The sequence below is a fragment of the Phyllostomus discolor genome, chromosome 5 (assembly GCF_004126475.2).
Source record: "Phyllostomus discolor isolate MPI-MPIP mPhyDis1 chromosome 5, mPhyDis1.pri.v3, whole genome shotgun sequence".
Taxonomy (NCBI): Eukaryota; Metazoa; Chordata; class Mammalia; order Chiroptera; family Phyllostomidae; genus Phyllostomus; species Phyllostomus discolor.
This window is the reverse complement of record NC_040907.2, coordinates 22,101,163-22,120,887: the sequence shown is the minus strand read 5'-3', so window position 1 is coordinate 22,120,887 and position 19,725 is coordinate 22,101,163. Positions and strand designations below refer to the sequence as shown.

Here is a 19,725-nt window from a genome sequence, read left to right as displayed (position 1 = left end):
ATAACCTGAGTAAAGGCAAGGAGATGTGCATCTGCTGGTAGCTCATCTTGGTTCTAGAATATGGAGGAGAGAGCAAGATGTGCATCTAGAGATGTGGGTAGGCTGAGACCCCAACTACTGAGACCCCCAAAACCAGGTCAAGGAATTCAGAGGACAATAAGGGAGTCCTGAAAGATGACTGATTCACACTGTTCATGTGTTTCAGGAAGATGAAGCTGGAGGAGGCAGAAAGACATCCAGGAGGGAAAGGAATCAGACCCAGAGAGCTGAGATGTTGTAATGATGACAGAAGAGTGATGAGCAGAGAGACCAGAAGTCAAAGACCACCATGAAGGTGAATGCTATATGTGTGCAGGGACTGGAAGAGGGATAGAATGGAGGGCCCATGACCTCTGTCTGCCAGCACAATTGCATCCACTGATTCACTGCACAACCAGGATAGGGGTGCATTGATGTCAATGTGATTGGGGCCACAACAGAGGCTGAGTCTCAGCCCTAGGAAGCTCAGGGGAAGAAGACACTGAAGTGTTTGGTCCAGGAGGAGAGGATTTCAACCTGGGGCTCAAGGAGTCTCTGAAGTCATTCACAAAATGTCGAGGGCCACGAGGATGTGTTTCAGGCACAAGCTTTCCTCAGATTCTCAGAGAGAATCTCTGTTTGATCCCTCAGGGGAGAAAACACAAGTCTAGAGCACTGAACTCCAAAAGTCTCCAGAGCTGGCCTCTGCTCTAGGGCATCAGCCTGAGTTTCCAGCTGGGAGTCTTGTCCTTGTCACTCCCATCACCAGGTTTCAAGCTTTTTAAAAACATAATAACAATAAATAAAAGTTGTGATATATGCCAAGCAACTTTTCCAGAAAAATAGGATATATCCAATTGTTTAAATAAGAGCAGCACAAAGGATTGGTTTGTTCTCTGGGACCAAGGAGGCAACTGTGAGTGTCGAATGATTTTATAAATGACGGAATGAACAAAGGCCACTTCACAGTCAGGACCACGGAGGCAACAGCAAATCCAAAGCCCCCGACTGAGGCTGTGCAGTTGTGTAGTGAGGAGGGATGAGTGAATAAGTAATCCTGGAATGTGAGTTAGTAAGTGACTGGCCACAATTCTCTAAGCACACATTTCAGACTAATTAAAAGATAACTCAACACAATTCTGGAGTTTAATTGACACTAGGTGGAACTATTGATTTCTCCCCCAAAGCTGATATCTCCCTGTTTCTTCTCCCCCTCCCCCATCAATGGCACCACTGTCCAACCAGCGGCTCGAGCCAAAAACCTCAAGTCAGACTTGATGTCTCCGTGTGTGTGCCCCAAACCCTCAGCAGATCTGTTGGCTCCTCTTAAAAATGCACACTGAGTCCCCCACTTTCTCCATCCCCATGGAAATCTCTCTGATCCAGGCACCCCCACCTGCCACACCTGGACTACTGCAGCATCTTCCCAGAGGCCTCCAAGCTCCCTCACTCACATACCTGTGAGTCTTCTCTATGCAGCAGCTGGAGAGATCTTTAAAAACTAGTGAATCTGAGCAAATTACACTCTCTTCCCCCAAACCTCCAAAGGCTGCCCATAACCCAGAAAATCAAAAATAAACTCCCTACAGTGATCTTCCAAGTTTTCTAAGACCTCTCATCTCTGCCTCTGATATCACCTTGTCCCACATCCCATCACTCAATACACCTCAGCCATGCTGCCCCTCTCTAAGCCACTCCCACCTCAGGGTCTTTGCAGTTGCCCTTCTTTCTGCCTGGACATCCTTTCCCAGATCTTCGCCTGATTGGTTCCTTCTGGGTGTCCAGGTCTCAGCTCAAATGACCACTTCCTCTCAGAGAGTCCCTCCCTGACCACCCCATCTAGAGACTCTCCACCTAGTACTTTACTTGGTTATTTTTTATCAGAGCACTCATCGCTATCTGAAATTATCTGGCTTATGTTTTACATGTTTATTATTGGTTTCCTCCAACTAGAACACCAGTTCGTTTCACATCTGAAGTTATTCTAGTCTTTTATTCACTTGTTTTCTGTTTCTCTCCCCTACTTGAATGTCAACTGTAGGAAGGCAGGGCCCTATCTGGTTCACAGCTCTATCTCACTAGCTCTTAGCACTGTGCCAGGCACATAGTAGATGCTTAATAAATATTTGTAGCATGAATAATTGAGTGAATAAACTCAAAATGTGCCCATAGAGTGAAGTCGGCTTGGGGAGAAGAGCAAAATGGTACTAATCACCATTGCCATGAAATGCACCATTAACAGGGAGGGTCTGATCTGCACTGACTGCATCACACCTGAATTTCTGGACCTGGTTCTGATTGCTGCACTGCCCCAGAGCCAGCGGTGTGGGCAGGAGACTGACCAAGCTGGCGCCTGTCAGGAAACTTAGAAAACCAGAGAAATTTGGCTTGTAGAAACCAGAAATCCTAAGAGAAATGTTGTCGCTATCTTTTAACATCTAAAGGGCTGTTGAGAGAAATAGGGGATAGACTTTGGTTTGGAGTGAAGGGCAGAATCCAGACCAATGGCTGTTAGTGTGAGAGAGACAGATTTTGGTACAAGAAGAAAATGGTCTTTTGATAGTCAGAGTTTATGACAAGGGAAAGAAAGATTTTAAAAAAGTGAGCGCTCCATCTAAGAAGGTGTAAAAGTGGGTAACCACTTGGCAAGGATGTTGAGGAGGGACTCAAGCAGCAGAAGATGGCCTCTAAGGTCCCTTTCACACTTGAGATGTCTGGGTTTCTGAAAGGCATGGAGACACAGTCAAGAAAAAAATTTCTGGCTAACAAGAGTTCTAGAACATACTCATCTAGCTGCCGCATAGCAGGAAACAACCGAAACCAGGTCTACACCTTGAGCAGTAGAAAGATTAGCTGACAGGAGCCTTGTGGGCCTGAGGCCACCTTAAAACACACTGGACAGCTCCTTGGGCTTGAAATCTGTGATCCACACGTGACGATGATTCAGAATAGGGGACTGCCAAGTGTCCTGACTCTCCAAACGAGGCCTCAATTTCTAGGGGAAGCTAGCCAACGCTATCGCATGGTGGCCAAGATGGCCCTGGGTTTGCTTTCTGAAACCCCACCACTTCCTAACTGTAAGGTTTGGGACAAAGAAATTAGCCCCTCCAAAGCTGCTACCTCATGTGTAAAAGGATCTCATTTCAAAGCAGGAGAGGGAGAAATTGAAACAAGAATGGCACAAACTTCATAAACTCAGTGACAGACACAAAGACATTCACTACACTACTTGATATGTTTGGAAATTTGCATAATAAGAAATAAAAAGGGGGGAAATTTAAAATAGTACCTACCCCGTATACTAACTGTAGAGCTTGAAGAAATCATCATCATCATCATCATCATCATCATCACTATGAAGAATTTCTGCAAATCCTAGTTAGTACCAGGAATGTTTAATCATTCCAACGACCCTATGAAATGCACAGTAATCATCACTCTTTGGCAGATGAGGAAACTGAAGCTCACATAAATTAGACAAATCCCGCAGCCGGCACGGGGCTGAAATGCGATCTGAAGCCAGGGTTACCTGACTCCACCATCACGGCTGCCTTGCTTTCAAGACCGGCTCACCGTGTTCTGCATGGTTGATATCAACACGATTGTGGTATCATTTATTCACCTAAGCCAGTGGTTTCCCAGCTCCTGTCTCAGGAGCAGAGCCCTGTCGCAAACGCAGTCTTTACCCAGAACTCCAGTAAGTAAAAGCTATTAAAGCAGAACAGCTCCGGTTGAAGGGGAATTGGGGCCCGGCCACCAGACCACTTGACTCCAGGTGACCCCTGCAGCCCCATAGGGTCTAGAAGCACAGTATAAAAACATCGGATTGAAGCCAACAACAACAAAAACCCCAACCCTGAGGATTACGTTTAAGGACAGCCTCATTTGTATAATGCAGTTTTCAGCCTCCTGTCTCCCGTCACATTTGATCCTCATTATCAACGCTGAGGTGGACAAGGCAGGGCATATCAGCCTCAATTTGCAGATGAGAAAATCAAGGCTAAATGGAATTAAGCAACTGGCCAAAGGTGAGTCAGTTCACTTTTTGGCCAAGTGTGGACTGGAAATAGAGTCTGTCTCCATTAACTAGGTGTGACCTGGCAGAGAGGGTGCCATCTACTGGAAATTGCCACCGACCCTGGTTCACCAAGTGGACAGTCAGCTCCTTGGCCACTGAGGGCCTGAGCATAGCCCCACGGGCCCCCTGCCAAGACCCTGTCCCAGAGCAGATGGCAGTGGGCAGGGGAGAGGGGCCCAGTGCCACTGCAGGGCTGAACTGCAAGGTTTTGGCGGTAGTTAAGCCATTGCCATCCCAGCTATATCGTGCTGAGCACAGGGCAGGGGAAGCATTGCCAGCCAAAGTGCCCTCCACCTTCGTCTGCGGCCCAGAAAGGGACAGCAGGCAGTGGAACCCTGGGAGCAGCTACACATTGCCTTTGCTCTCAGCTCTTGCCTAGAAATCCCTGAAACCAGACTCGGCTGATATTTGCCCGAAGGGTTCCCCCACTCCAGAGCAGCTCTGAATGGAGCCAGGCCATGTGTTGGAACAGGCAACACGTAATTATCACTTAGTCTTTAGTTAGCACTTAATTATTAACACACTCCATCTGTAAAATGGGGACACTAATACCTGTCTCGTAGGGGCTCTGGGAGGATTAATTAATGTTTGCAGCCCACTTTGAAGATGCAGAGCACTGAAAAGTGCTCAACAGTGGCACCGATGACCACGACAATTGTGCTTGCTTTTCCTAATGAGGTCCCCCCCTTCCTCTCCTTGTGAATATCCACCCCAATAGGATTTGCTCAACTTTGCCCCAGTGGAGGAATATTTAGCTGTGTTTCCCAGACACAGGATTTCCCATCCAGGAAACGGGCTATTTCCAGCCATCGTCCCACACTTTAATTTTCTATTATGTCCTCTGAATATGTCAGTGCCTTCCCAGTAAATATTTTGATGTGCGCTCGTGCAGCGGCTTCCGTGGAGCCTGAATGGGACAGCTGCTCCCTGTATTAGGGAACTCCAGATGTGGTTTGAAACCAGCAGCCTCCTCTGTGCCAACGCCTCGCCTCTGGAGGTGGGAGGGGGGAGGAATCTTCCAGTTGTCTTTGGGGAAAGCCATGGGCATCTAACCCTCCGCCCTGGCTAGGGTGGTTTTTCAAGGTCCTCGGATTCACTTCTGATTGTTTCAGCCTTTAGGGTGAGAACTGTCCCCTCAGCGGGCTGGGGAAGGCAGAGGCAGCAGAAAGAGAGCCCCGGTCTGGCCCTTCACCCAGGTAACTTCAGGACCCCGGTTAACTCCCCTATAAAGAGTGGACGAGTGGACGAAGGACTGCGGGGAGTTGGTTAGGGAAACTATACAGTCTTTAGGGTTTAACCAGACTGAAGAATGGGCCAGCACATCCCCAGAGGGTCTGACCTCATCTCTTCCCTCCTCTCTTGGTGCGGCCGTGCGGGGGCGATACTCACTCTTCTTGGAAGCTGAGTCCATTGTCTCTCGGAGTCCCAGCCACCGTGGGGGCAGGGAGCTGCTCCTTCAAGGTCGGGGGCTGTAATGCCTGGGGCAGGCGCTGAACTCTCTTCCAGATCTCATGGCAGGTCTTGTCTAGACTGTCTTGGGGTGTGTCCTGGTGGATCCAGATGTATCTGGGGAATGGGCCCAGGGCTGAGGGGCGCTTGGCCACCAGGGCCGAGGACGAAGGGAGCCCATTTCCACTGGCCATCGTCCTCCTCTCTTTCCGGAAGCCCCTCTGTCCACCCAGGGCTCGAAGACTGGGGGACCATCCACCACCACCCTTCATTCACCAGAAGGGCAGATGGGGATGGGACAGAAGCAGTTCAGTTCTGTCTGGCTGCTGCTCCAGCAGGGTGACGGAGTTCAGAGGCCTCCTGCTTGTGGGCCTGTGGTGGATGGAGGTCGGCTTCCTTTGAGGGAGGGGGAGCTTATTTTGCTCTGTTTTTATTTGCTCTTTTCTGACTTTTGCCCCCCTCCCCCTCTCCCTGAGAAGAAAATAGTTTAAAGTCAACAAAAACCGGTAGCTTAGTAACCTTGGAATCCCCCTGAGCTCAGGAACCAGGTGCCTGGGTGGGCAGAATGACATCTGGGAACAGCTGGGGGGGGAGGGCTGGCTCTCCCCACAATCCCTGGCACACCCCCGTTGCCACACGCCTGTGACAGCTGTGGTGCCCGGGGCTCAGCCCATTCTCCCCGGCTCAACCTCGAAGATGACTGGGTGAGAGCCTGACACTGTGCTAGGCACCCTGAGGGCAGGAGCCCGCCATTGGGCTCTCCCACGGGCCTTCCCAGGGACCCCCACGCACCCCGGGGGCCAACGGTCTTCCCCTTGCCGGCCTGGCCCCGCCTTACTCGCCCTCGATCCCCCGCCTGGCCCCTCTCCAGTGCCTTGCAAGAAAGAGTCCGAGGGTCCAGCGCCCACAGCCAGCCCCAGGGACCACCCCACGAAGAGTCCCCACTCCTTAAAAGGTAGCTGTCTTGCGTGCGGGTGGCTCCCACACCCTTCCCGGCCAGCACTGGAATTCCTCTGTGGGTTTCAAAAGCAACGGCTGGGGGCGCGGGGCGCCCCGGTTCGGTTCGGTTTGGTGTCCCAGGCCCTCCGGCGGGATGGGGGTGGGGTGGGGGCCCAGAGCGCTTTCCCCTATTCGAAGTGAAGGGTGCCGCCCCGCTGCCTGCCCTGCCACTCCGCACAAAACCCAGCGCCTGCCCCGGGCCCTGCCCTTCGAGCCATCGTCTGATTTTACCCCCAACTGCCATTCTTTGGGGGGCGCTTACTGTGTGCTAAGCACTGGGCTTTCTCTGTTGTCGTACTCAATTAATACAAGCTCATGAAGTTAGTACCATTGCGTTTGTTTCTACACTTGAGGAAACCCAATATCACGCTCATAAAGGGGTGTGTCCAAGGCCCCCTAGGAAGGGAGGAGCTGGGGCTCAAACTCGGCCCCGCCCCCAGCCTCTCAGCCACTGAGAGACCTTTCGGTCCTGCACTGGGTTCAGGGTTCCTGGGGGCCGGCGGGCGGTGAGCCCGTGGGAGTGGGGCTCAGGGGCAGAGGCTCAGAGCGAAACGCTGTTAGCTGTTTGCTGCTCAGTGGGCCCCTCCACCCACGAAGGGGCTTCTTCAACTCAGAACTGACGCAGCACTTCTTTCTGCCGGGGGACCTTCGGCCCCAGGACCCGGTGGTTGTGCCTTCAGTGTTTCCCCGACAGAGGAGGAGCAAGAGGGAGGGCAAGAAGGAGAGACAAGAACCGAGGAGGTGGCCGCTGATCCCCCGGGAGGTTGAATCCAGATACTGCCCCTTCCTACCTGTGCGACCCTGACAACTTTCTTCATTTCTCCCATCCTCAGTCATTCGTTCCTTACATATTGGTGCAGCCCTCCCCTGTGCCAGGTGAGTGGCTGGGCCCTGAGGAAGCCCGAAGGCGAGCAAGACTGGCCGTGTCCCTGCTCTCATGGAGCTTAGGCTCCGGGCCGGGGAGACAGGGCACAAACGCGCAAGCAAGTCAAGGAGCAGTGATTACAGGTGACGTGAGGGCGCCGATGGCACCTCGGGAGGCCGTGGGGAGAGGAAGAGCGGCAGTTTTAGGTGGTGGTCCAGGCAGGCCTCTTTGAGGAGGTAACATTCAAGATGAAAGAGAGGATGAGAAGAAATTATCTTCTATAAAATGGTGTCAATAAATGTAAGGATCACACTTAATGGCGCATAGTAGGCACTCAGTAAATGCGGGTTGGGTAAATTAATAGCATACTGTACAGAAAGTGCTGGGCATGTAGTAGGTGCCCAATGCACAACCTTGCTCTTTACAGACAGCCTAAGTTCCTGGAAATGTTGACTAAATTTTGAAATCCCAGCTTCATTCCCCTTTGATTTTCATTATAAAATTGAATATGTGTTCCTTTGGGGAAAATTCCGAGCACCTAGACTGAATAAAATTATAGTTAAGAATGTAGAAAACCTTTTAAAATAGTGTATTTAAAGGGAAAGTGATCATTCCTGATGAAATATTAATAGTTCTGAAAATGTCACTCAGTGTTTGTGCTGCTTGGCATTTGGTTGGCTAACACCCATGTTTGGAGCAGAACTCCCACGTCCCTGCTCTGCCCAGGCCGCGGGATTCGGGAAAGTTAGGCAGTTCACTCTAAAATACAGCCGGGGTGTGCAACCAAGGCAGGGGCTTGTGTTTTTGAGCACATGGGGAGGTTTCTAGAAGACTCTGCAAAAAACTTAAGTGATGTACTTAGCAACGGTAAAAAGCTATGCCCAATATGGTAGCCACTAGCAACATGTGGCTATTTATTTTTAATTTAATTTTAATGGAAATTAAAATTTCAGTTCCTTATTTGCACTAGCCATATTTCAAGAGGACAGCACAGAGAGAGAATATTTTCATTCTCCCAAAACAAACAGACTCCAGAAGCAGACTACCCAAGTTCAGATTCTGAGTTCATGTTCTCTGGCAGTGCCGGCTGGGGTGCATTGCTCTCTGCCTTGATGTACTTACTGGTTGGCCAGGGCTGCCCCGTTACAGGCTGGATGGCTAACATCACGGCAATTTATCTCCGCACAGTTCTGGAAGCTAGAAGTCTAAGATCAAGGCATCAGCAGGGTTGGTTCCTTCTGAAGCTTCTCTCGTCTTAGAGACGCTGTCTTCCTCATGTCCTCACGTGGTCCTTCTCCTGTGTGTGTCTGCGTCCTGATCTCTCCTGATGTAAGGAGACCAGCTGTATTGGACTAGCCCAACCTGATGGCCTCATCTTACCTATAACCACTTTTGGTCCAGTCTCTACATAGGCCCATTCTGAGGTCCTGGAGGTCAGGACTACAACAAATGAACCTGGGGAAGACACCACTCAGCTCCTAACACTTGATCTCTGCGTCTGTAAAATAGGATGATAGTTTAGAAAAACTCCTATTTTGTAGAATTATTGTAGATGTTTTATTACTAAGCAACTACTTAACCCATGGGGAATGATGTGAACCACGCCTGGCACACAGGGAACACGCCAGAGTATTGTGTGTTAGCTTGCTCGATGGGCACACGAAAATGTGCCAAGGGAGATTTTTTAAGATTTTATTTATTTATTTATTTATTTATTTTTAGATAGAGAGAGGGGAAGGGACGGAGAAAAAGGGAGAGAAACATAAATGTGTGAGGGAAAGACCCATCAGTTGCCTCCCAGATGTGCCCCAACCAGGGACAGAACGGCAACCCAGGCTTGCGCCCTGACCAGGAATCGAACCGGTGACCTTTCACTTTGCAGGACAACATCCAACCTGAGGCCAGTCAGGGCTGGAGTTTTTATATAACAGGTTTTTGTGCTATGTATAGGGAGGAAGAACTTCAGCTGTGCTGGGAGATTGCTCTGTGATGGAGGACTGGACTCAAATCATCAACTAAACCTTTTTACGGGCCGAGATTGTGCAAGGTGCAGGGCTGGGAGAGGAATAAGACCTCGAGCCTAGACGTTGTCACAGGCTAGTGAGGGGGCAGAGCATTCCACAGGTGCCTGACCCACAGCAGGTGCAGGGGACACTGCGCTTAGTCCAGTCTCCATTCAACTTACAGTTATGTCCCTTCAGCACCCGGATATCTACATGCCCCGTAGTGTTCAGGTTTTGAAGATGCAACAGTGAAAAAATTGGACAGGTCCCTGCTTTTTTTTTTAAGGGCTTGAAATGATTGTGGGCACTGTTTCATCTCTAAATTATTTTTAGTTTGGAAAAATCCTTATATTATCCCTTACTACCTCCATGACTCTGGGTGGGTGGTGTAACCACTCAGACCTCAATGTGCCCATTTGTGGAGCAGGGACAATACAATGCTGACCTTGCAGAGCGGCTCAGGATGACTGAGACGATGCTTGTACGGTGCTCACAGTAGTCAGTCTGGTACCTGCCACGTACCCAATGGATGTGAGCTAACATTATTTAGGATCCTGGGATTCTTGCTTTTCTCCTTTGGGACCAGGAAAGCCTCAGGAGGAGGCGGTTTTCCCTACCTATTCTGCAGGCAAAGCCTCAGCTTACCTGGCTTGCATCACTGAGACACACGTGACAAGGTCGGAAAATTCAGAAGGCAGAGCAGGGCATGGGGCTCTTTCAGGATCTTCACAGGCCCTGTGCCTTGTAGGCCTTTCCCTCCTCTAACACTTTAAACACATCTGCCTCCCGCCATAAATATAACTGCTCGGCTGTGAAAGAAAATTGAAAAGGTTTTTGCCATTTTGCTTTAGAAAATCTTTGGCCACGAGTAATTTATTTAATGTAGGGTCGGCTGTGATTTCTCACCCATCCTCCTGCCTACCTGGGAAACCTTGCCCAGCGAGAAGACTCCAGCCTACAGATTCTCATCAAATGGAATGAAATTTTTATGACGGTTAAATTCAACAGTTAATGAAGTTGACATAATGTTGCATCTTGCATCTCATTAAATATTTACTGATTTTGACGTTGTAGTTTGCTTCTCTGTGTTGTGAAGATGATAACATCTGCAGGCCTCACACGTTTCCTAGGCCCCTGCAAACCACAGGGGCCCCCTGTTACCGTGGTGGTGATGCCGAATGGGTCAAAAGGCCCCGAGGAGGGCCTGTGCAGGGGAGATCTCAGGCAACTGCTCCCGAGGGAGAAAATATCGGAGCTGAAGGAGGAGGAGGGTGCAGGCTTGGGCGAGGGTCTCCCCTGGGTGTGGCCCCACCCACTGAGCACTGCCGCAGAGCAGCCCACCACGTCCCAGGACCCTGAGAAAGGACACCCATGTTGCAGAAGCAAAGCTGTGACTCTGAGGCTCCTCTCTCCCGCCAGCCCCACCATCAGCCAGCCCCACCACTGCCCAAGGCATTTCACCCCTTATTACTGCTTCCATTCAGTGTCCACGTGCCCGGGCACTGTTAAGAATTTGGGTGGCCCAGGCCAGGTGGCTCAGTTGGTCAGAGCATCATCCTGTACACCAAAAGGTCATAGGTTCGATCCCAGTCAGGGCACATACCTGTCTAGATTGTGGGTTGGGAGGCAACGGATTTATCTTTCTCATATCAATGCTTCTCTCTCTCTCCCTCCCCCTCCCTCCATTCCTCCCTCCCCCCCCTCTAAAATTAATAAATATATCCTCAGGTGAGGATTAAAAGAAATAAACACTCAATAAATACATTTTTTTTAGAAGAAAAGAGCTTGGGTGGTAGCTGCTGACACACTTGACTTTGAATTCCTGCTTTGCACATGCTTACCTTCTCTGGCATTTCATCGTCTGCGAAGGACAGAAACTACAGACAGGTTCAGAGAGGGAGAGGTTCCAGTAGGGACATCCGTGCAAAGTTCTCAGCACAGGGCCTGGCTTTGCAGTGTGCCCTCAGTAAAAGATACTGATTCTTGTTGTTACTATTAGCTATTAGTATAAAACAGCAGCCTATGAGCTGTGCATTTAAAGTTAGGGAAAAGGAAGGCTGTAGTTGGTGGAGGGAAAGATTTGTCAGTGGAGGCCCAGGAAGGTAGCAACAGAGTCAGAATCCTGACTCTGGATTCTTGCTTCCTCCTGCGTCCTTCCCGCCAGACCCCTGTCATGGTGGGTGCCCTTCAGATTCCTGGAGAGGCTCTGTACGGGGTCCCTCTCAGCTAGAAGCTTGGTGTCTGCCCTTCCTTCCATTCCTTCCTTGCCAGGAGGTTGGACATCAATATGTGTTCCTTTAAGATCTATACTAGCTGACTGCGGAGAGGATCTGAGGCAGCTTCCCAATGAAAAAGTAAAAATTACAGCATCCAGGAACAGAGCGAGAAGTGCCTCCATCTAAAGAAAACAGAAAGAGTTGCTACTTTCAGTCACCTGAATTGGTCAGAACACATGGAGATAATAAGGTAATAAAACTGGGCGTCCCTATTTGTCAGCCAAAGCAAAAAATGAAACACATTGGAAGACAGAGGTTTTCTTCTCTGACGGCAGGAAATACACGTCTTCATCTGCAGAGACCAAATGTTTCCTGGAAATAACCCCAAGCATGAATTTACCATGCATCCTTTTTATAAAGGACGCCGAGTGACATCGCAGGCGATATATTCAACTCTGTTTTCATACAGACAGAAATGCCGTTAGGTTGGCCAGCCTCTCGCATCAGGGCCTCTGGAGACAGCATCACGTTAAGTCATAACTCAGAAAAGGCACTCCTTTAAGGAAGTCCGGTGACGAAGTCCAGGAGAGACACATTTAGGTCCATTTCACAAACATTACGGATCACCCACTGAAGCATCCATCCACCCATCCATCCATCCACCCATCCATCCATCCACCCATCCAGCAAAGATCTACGGAATGCCCACCATGCCCTCCGGATGGCACTGGTGAAGATTGTTTGTAAGGGCTGACACCGGACAGAGTTTTGAAGGGCAAATAGGAAAACACCAAACACAGGAGAAGATCATTCCAGGCAGAGGCAGCCGCATGCACAGAGGCCCGGAGGCAAAGGAGAGAGAGAACGCAGCTCATTTCAGGAGTGCAAGGTCCTCCTGATGGCCGGAGCACAGGGGCTGGGGAGTGTGGGAACAGGAGGCTAGACGGGCAGGCAGAGGCAGGTCATGGAGCATCTGGCAGGGAGCTTGGATTTCACTCTGCAGGCCATGGGAAATAGCGGGGGAAGGCAGGGGAGCGGTGAAATCAGGTTAGTGTTTTAAAAGATAAACTGGAAGCAAAGAGGAAGATAGCTCGATTGGGGCAAGAGCCGAGCTGGGGCACCTGTTCTGCAGCTGTTAAGGAACCAGAGGGACTATGGGGCCCTGGCTAGGACCTGGGAGATGTTAAGGAGGGAGAATTTAGCGGACTTGGGGAGTGCCTGGATCTGGGGGCTGAATGAGAGGGGAGGCCAAGACCCCCTAGGTGTCTGGCCCAGGAACTGGGGACACAGGAACCGTTTCCTGAGATGGGGGACTGAGCAGAGAGGGGGTGGTGTATGGTGAAGGGTTAGAAGTGAGTGAGGTCAGCCACGAGTAGACTGGGGGAGAGCCTCCCGTGGGACATCCAAGAGGAGACAAAGCCAGACACAGTGCAGGCACTGGGAGCTCAGGAGACTCCTTGGGAGAAGTGTTCTGCCGTTTATGGAGCTCCCAGTCCCCTGGGGGGAGACAGGCGAGAAAGCTCACAATTACAGAGAGGCTGGTCCTGCTCACCCTTCCCCCAGCTCCTGGGACTTCTGAGAGCGTGGCAGGCAGGTCTTCCCCTAGGTCTGCCTCCCTGCGCTGGACTGCACTGCTTATTTCCTGCAAGGTGCGTCTTCTCACCTGTCACTCTCCCCAGGCAGAGCTGGGCCCTTCTCCTTTCCACCACATCCTGCGTTTCTCCCAGAGTAATTAACTAAACCAATCTTCTCAATAAACTAACAGGCCCCCCGAGGACAGGAACTATGGAAAACAACCTGTTCTTTACATTTGTTTTCTTAGCACCTAGCACAGAGCCTGACAGGCAGACTAATGCCTGTGGCAGGAGCACACGAATGAATGGGTGAGGAGTAAGCAAATGCCTGCCCAAGATACAACAGGAACCGCGTGGAGGGTTGTTTGTGGGTATGATTAGTTGCTGTAAACCATCTCTGTATCTCAGTGCTGTGAAAAGGTGTTGCTCATATAAGGGGCCAACGCAGGTGTCCCTGCTGGGTGGTGACTTTCCTCCACAGGTGATCTGGGGTCTGCCTTTCTTTCATCTGTGGCTCTGCCATCTCCTAGGGACCCAAATGCTCTGCCTGCAACCAGGAGATGGACAAGTAAGGCTGGGGGGCACTTTCCGGGATAAGCCTCGAAGTGGCACACACCGCTTCTGCCCACATTCCTTTGGCTCAAACCTTGTTTTTGGACTGCACCCAACTGCAGAGGGGCCTGGAAAATGTTGTCCCAGCTGGGCAGCTGCTTTTCAGTGACAGTTCAGCACTATTGACATTTTTGACCAAATAATTTTGGGGAGAGGAGGAGGGAAACTTCCTTGGGCACGGTGGAATGTCTAGCAGCATCCCTGGTCTCCACCCACCAGATGCCAGTGGTGACGACCAAAAACATCTGCAGATACTGCCGAATGTCCCCTGGGCGGGGCAGCCTCAGCCCTGGCTGGGAACCACTGCTCTGTGGTACAGAAGGGGAAGCTGCCTTCTGGATGTCCAGCTAGCTGTCCAAGCTGCAAGGGGCATCTAGCTCAGCAGGGGTGGGGGGCATTTAGAAAAGACGACGGGGAAAGTGACATTTGAGCCCAGCGGTGATTGGGTATCATGTACTCCACACAGTGAGAGGCAGAGTGGTTTTGCAGCCTGAGGAAAGAGCATTGAGTGAAGGTGCGGAGGCCTGATGGCGCAGCTGATTGGAGGAACTTCGAGTAGAGCTGATAGCCTGGAACAGACCCTCAGCTGTGGATTATGGCCTCCGACAAGAAGAAGAAAACCGTGACCTCTTTTGCCATGGACATGAGCTCTGTCCCTTTCCTTGTTGCACAAACGGAGAATTCTCTGGCATCGGGGGCCCTGGCATTGGGGGGCACTGGACTGCGGGCCCTGCTCACTTGTCTGCCCTGGTTGTTGAGGCCCACAGCCTCCCCACACTTTGTTCTAGGCTTTTTCTCTCCCTAATCCCCTTCCGTCACCTTCCCTTAGGGAGGAGATCACTGTCATCTCTACAGTGACAGCCTTGCCCTTGGGAAATACCAGCTTGTGTCTCCTCTTGCTCAAGATTTAAAATCTCTACCCTCTACTCAGATCCCAGGCTTTTCCTTTGGGCTCTCGCCTTTTCTCTGTGACCCTTCTCTGCACTGCTGCTTGCCTCCCAGGCTCCATTCTTGCCCTGCCTGCTAAAGCAGCCCATTTGCTGGGTCTCTCTCTCTCTCTCTCCCCCCGAACCCCCCTTCCCGTCTCACCCTCCTCCCTCTCTCCTTCAGAAGGCTTTTATTTTCTGCTTGGGTCAGAATGAACATTTCAGGGCGTCAGTCTACAACCCTTACTTAAATCAAAGTTCTGCAGAGCATCAGACCTTGTTTTCTTTCTGAAACACACTCTGATCTTATCTGGATATTAGGCTTATCTTGGTGAGTCACTATACCTCGCTGGGTTTGTTTCTTTCTTTTTTTTTTTTTTTTGCAATGTGACAGTGTGGCACGACCCTGACCCGTGGCTGCCTATTTCTCTGGGGGAGGAGGGAAGGGGCAGGCTGGGAGCCAGCCCTGGGGGCTGGGCTGAGCCACATTCTCCCAGGGAAAGGTTATCGTCTCTTACACTCCTGCCTCTCCCCGGCCCTGCAGAAATGTCCAGGGCCTTCATCTCTGCCTTTGCCCACATCACTTCCAGCTGAGACTATTGCAGGAACCTCCCAAGCGATCTCCCCTTTTCCTCCTGCCCCTTCCTTTCCTATGGATGCCCCACAGAGAAACCAGAGCGTGCGCCAGGCTGTGCCACTCGGCTCCTGCTTCCTAGAAATGAAAAACCCACCTCTCTGGGATTCGGCGCTCCCCACCTGCTACAGCAGTCACGCTGTACGCAGCCTTAGCAGAGATCTCTTTAAATAAATGTCCCGGCTGTCGTGCATGTGCTCCCTCTCCCGCACCTAAAAAGTCCTCCCCCCTCCTATTATGTCCTGAATTGTGTCTCCCTCCAAAAAAAAATTCTCGTTTTGAAGTCCTAACCCCAGAATGTGACTGTATTTGGAGACAAGGTTTCAAAGAGGTCATCAAATTGAAATGAGATTAGGGTGCGCTGGAATCCAGCATGACTGGTGTCCTTATAAAGAGAGGAAATTTGGACACAGACATGTATAGGAGGGAGACCACGTGAAGACATAGAGGGAAGATGGCCATCTGCAAGAAAAGGAGAGAGGACTCAGAAGGAGCCCGCCCTGCCATCACCTTGACCTCGGACATCGAGCCCCCAGAACAGTGAGAAAACAAATTTCTGTTGTTTAAGCCACCTGGCCTGTGGTCCTTTGTAACCGCAGCCCTAACACACTAATATACTTCCTGTTCCCCACTGCTCACCGCCCCGAGTCCCTCGCTATCTGGCTTGGGCCCTATCCGCCTCTCCTGGATTCCCCTCCCCTTCCCAGGCCCTTGCTCATGCTTTCTACGCCAAAAACCCCTTTCCTAACTCTTTGCACAGCTCTCTGGCACAATTTTCAATCGCACCTTCAAAGTCTCCACCTCAGAGAGGTCTTTCCAGGTCCACTATGTAAGGCATATACTCCCCCAACCCCCATTCTTTCTCATAGCACTGCGAGTTTTTCCTTCTTAATTCCTAACCAGCATTCTGAATTAGTGTCTTTCTATGTACAGTGGTACCTCAGTACTCGTCGTTGATTTGTTCTGGAACTCTCGATGAGTGCCGAAACCAACACGCACTGCACAGGCGACAAGTGATGAAGCGTTTTCTCCTGTGGGGCAGCACCACGACTCATGCACGTTCCAGCAAGTGCCATGAGTCCCCAGCTAGTGCCGGGCGCTGGAACTCTTTTCTCGCCAAAATGCCAGGAGTACAGGGTTTGACGAGTTCTGAAGCCAACGAGTACCGAGGTATGACTGTATTTATTTATTGCCTGCCTTCACAAGCCAGGGACTGTTCACTGGGGTGTATATTCATTATCTAGCACAGTGTCTGGCATGTAATGATCCTGAATAAATATTGGTTGTGTAAATCAATCTTCACCTCGTCAAAGTCTCTATTCAGGCCTCAGGGTCCAGCGAAAATCCTACTTCCTTCCTTAAATTAGCCTACTGACCCCCAAGCCCTGGAAAAGCTCACTGTCTGATACGTGTCAGTAACAGGCCCCTCCTGTCGCGGTGACTGCCACTGCCTGGCTGTGTGCAGGTTTCTGTCTCTGCCTACACCCTCCCAAGCAGGCCACACACGGCGTGTCTCTGCACTGCCCACAGCACAGGCTGGCATGGGTCCCAGCACCCAGGGGGCCTCAGCAAAGGTATGCTGCCCCAAATAGATCAGGGAAGGATGCATAGCAGGGGAAGTGAGTAAGTGGGCTGGGTACAGATATGAAAAGGGTACCCCGGCCCTCACAGCCCCCAGGGAGAAAGACGACAAATGGTCCTTTTTCCAGGGAGAGTTTGGGGGTAAACATCAGCTGTGGGTTGCAGCCATAGGGCAAAGTTCTGGAGCTGAGAAGGGGGCGGGGGAAGTCCATTGGCCTTGAGCCCCAGAACCATAGAGCAGCCCAGACTCTGGCCCAGCTGTGGGCTGCCGGGGAGGGCTGGTTTTCTTTGCCAGCTCCTTTCTCCGGAGGAGAACCCTGCCTCCAGGAGAGGGGGAAGGCCCAAGCTTAGGAGCTATGGGGCCCATCCCCCAGGGGAGATCCTGAAAACAGTCACCCTGAAGCTGCCACCCACCCACCACCCAGCCAGCCTGACCCCCTTACCCTCCCAGATGTTCAGGTCTGGTAGGGCCATGGCCCGTGTGGCTGGCTGAGGCTTCTCCTTGGGGGCTGGGCCTGGACAATGGAAAGGACAAGCCCCCTCCCCACAGCCCCAGGGACATAAAGCAGGCCTTTCACAGCGGAGTTCTGACTGCTTTGGTTGGTTCTTGGCATCCAGCGAGGCAGCATGGGGAGGGGTGAGAAAGCAAGTGTGCTGGGGGTGGGGATAGGGCCTGCGATGCGATTCCGAGGAAGCTCACCCACCCAGGGGCCACCCAGCTGGCCCCCAACAGGGGGATGAGCTCACAGCAGGGCCACCCTAGCCATTTGGGCTACAGCAGGGAGAGCGGCATTAAAGGAGCTGGGAGAGCATGGCTCTGCAAAGTAAGGTCCAAGCCTCCACTCCTCCGGCCCTGCTCACCACCTTCCCCATTTGGGATAAGCAGACCACTGATCTTTCCACTCTTTTCCCCCGGAAACTCCCAGACTCCTGACCCTGGCGCTCGAAGACGCCAGAGCTCTGGCTTGGCCTAACCTGTCAACCCTGAGCGCAGCCTCTCTGGGGTGCCTCCGGCAAAGGGGGTGGGGTACTCACCAACTAGTGCCATTCTGCAGGGCTCGCCCCTCCAGGTTTCCCCATCGCCCCCTCCCCCAGGATCTCTTCTCTCTCTCGCCCAGAGTTTAGCGTAGATTGCGGGGGAGCCATCCTGACTGACGGAGAAGCCCAGGGGAGACAAGACTGAGAGGGCGAGTTGGGGTGGGGGATGGGGTTGGGAACGACGCTGAGCCTTTGGGGCTTGGCGGCAGCGGCTGGCTACACGGGAGAGGTGGAGAGCGGCTCCACCGGGAGAATCTCGCCTGGTTTGGGGCGAAGGCTGGGAGGGTGAGACGAAGCAGGGTCTGGTTATTTAATTCTAAGGATAAATTATACAAGTTACTCTTGCCACAGCCTCACCCCCCGCCCCCGCCCCTTCCCCAGCGCACACAGACACTCTTCCCTTCACCCTGAGATTTTGTCTTAGGGCAGGTGTAGGACCATTTGGAGCCAAACGAACGGGTCCTCCACCCCACCGAGCTCCAATTCTTAACCCTGGGTCTATGCACAAACACCCATCTTCTGGGATGAGTAGGAGGCTCCTGCGAACTGGGCTCCTAAACATCGCCCCCCAGCCCTAGATTGCAAGTTCAAAGCCACCACCCAGGATCAGCTCGTAAAAGCCGTGACTTGGGGATCCGCAGCCTTCTTCGGTTACCTTTCCCAGACAGTATTCCAATTTCCAAACGTGGAAGAGGCGTGTGTGTGTGCGCGTATGTGTGCGCGTCCGCGCCGCTTGTGTGAGTGCGTGTGTGTCTGTATCACTGTGTATCCGTGTGTCTCTGGGTGTATGGGGGTCATATTAATGGGTGATCTTTTAAATGAAAATGAGAGAACTGAACTTGAAAGAAACTGGTCAATTGTAAAACAAACAGGAATAAACAATCCTTAAGATGTAATTTGTGGTTAAGGTCTGGAGGTGGAGGTGGCGCTGAAGAAGAACACCCACCCCCCAATATTTTTTTCCTTTGCTGCGCCTCCACCCCCTGCGTTTGGAGCGGCGAAGAAGCGGCTCCAGAGTGATTAATCCGGGGATAATTCACCCCCCGCCCCCCTCCCCCGGCGCGAACCCCGCGAAGCGGGATTGGAGGGAGTCATTTCCGAGAGCGCAGCGCGCCTCTCCCCGGCCGGGCGGACACTTGGTTCATTCCAGCCGCAGAAGCTCAGGGCTCCCGCGTACCGGGATTTTTTCCGAGCAGAAAAAAGCTCCAGAGCTCTCCTGACCTCCTTTCTCCTCAGCGGCGAGCGGAGCCTCTCCCTCGGCGCTGCCGGCCGCGCCATGCCGCGCTCGCGGGGACGCAAGCAGGGGCGCTGCGGCTGCCCCGTGGGGAGGGCTCCCAGCGAAGCCGGGATTTCGGCGCTCGTGCCGGGCGCTGGGAGCCGCTGGGGCCGCCCGTCGCTGCCACCAACGCCACCGCCGCTGCTGCTGTTGCTGGGCTGGGGGCTGCTCAGTGCTTCTGCCGCCGCGGGTGAGTCCGGCTGCGCTGGGGAGCCGGCGGCCGCTGCACGCCCCACCCTTGCCCCGACCGGTTCCCCGTTCCTTTCCCCATCCTCCCTCTTAACCTTCCACCCTCCCAGCCGCCCACCGTCACGCTCAGCCCCAGACTCCCCCCGCCCAACTGCGTCCGCACCTCCACCCTCACCGCTACCCCCAAACCCAGCCGCAACTTGGCCGGATCCGGCCGGTGTGGGGGCCTGGGAGACAGACATCCCCGCCAGGGCATACGAACCGCGG

At 52.3% G+C, this 19,725-nt stretch overlaps 2 protein-coding genes across 2 annotated transcripts in view; one reads left to right on the top strand and one right to left on the bottom strand.

Annotated features, from left to right (window-relative positions):
* C5H1orf94 (chromosome 5 C1orf94 homolog) overlaps positions 1–5,817 on the bottom strand; it is a 35,685-nt gene extending 29,868 nt beyond the window's left edge. The window contains exon 1 of the mRNA XM_028514166.2: positions 5,486–5,817. Within this exon, the coding sequence (XP_028369967.1) occupies positions 5,486–5,817 (332 nt within the window). The remainder of the gene's footprint in view (positions 1–5,485) is intronic.
* A 13,337-nt stretch (positions 5,818–19,154) lies between these two features.
* The window catches only part of CSMD2 (CUB and Sushi multiple domains 2), a 555,419-nt gene continuing 554,848 nt past the window's right edge, over positions 19,155–19,725 (top strand). The window contains exon 1 of the mRNA XM_028512433.2: positions 19,155–19,459. Coding sequence (XP_028368234.1) covers positions 19,270–19,459 — 190 coding nt within the window. The 5' untranslated portion in view covers positions 19,155–19,269. The remainder of the gene's footprint in view (positions 19,460–19,725) is intronic.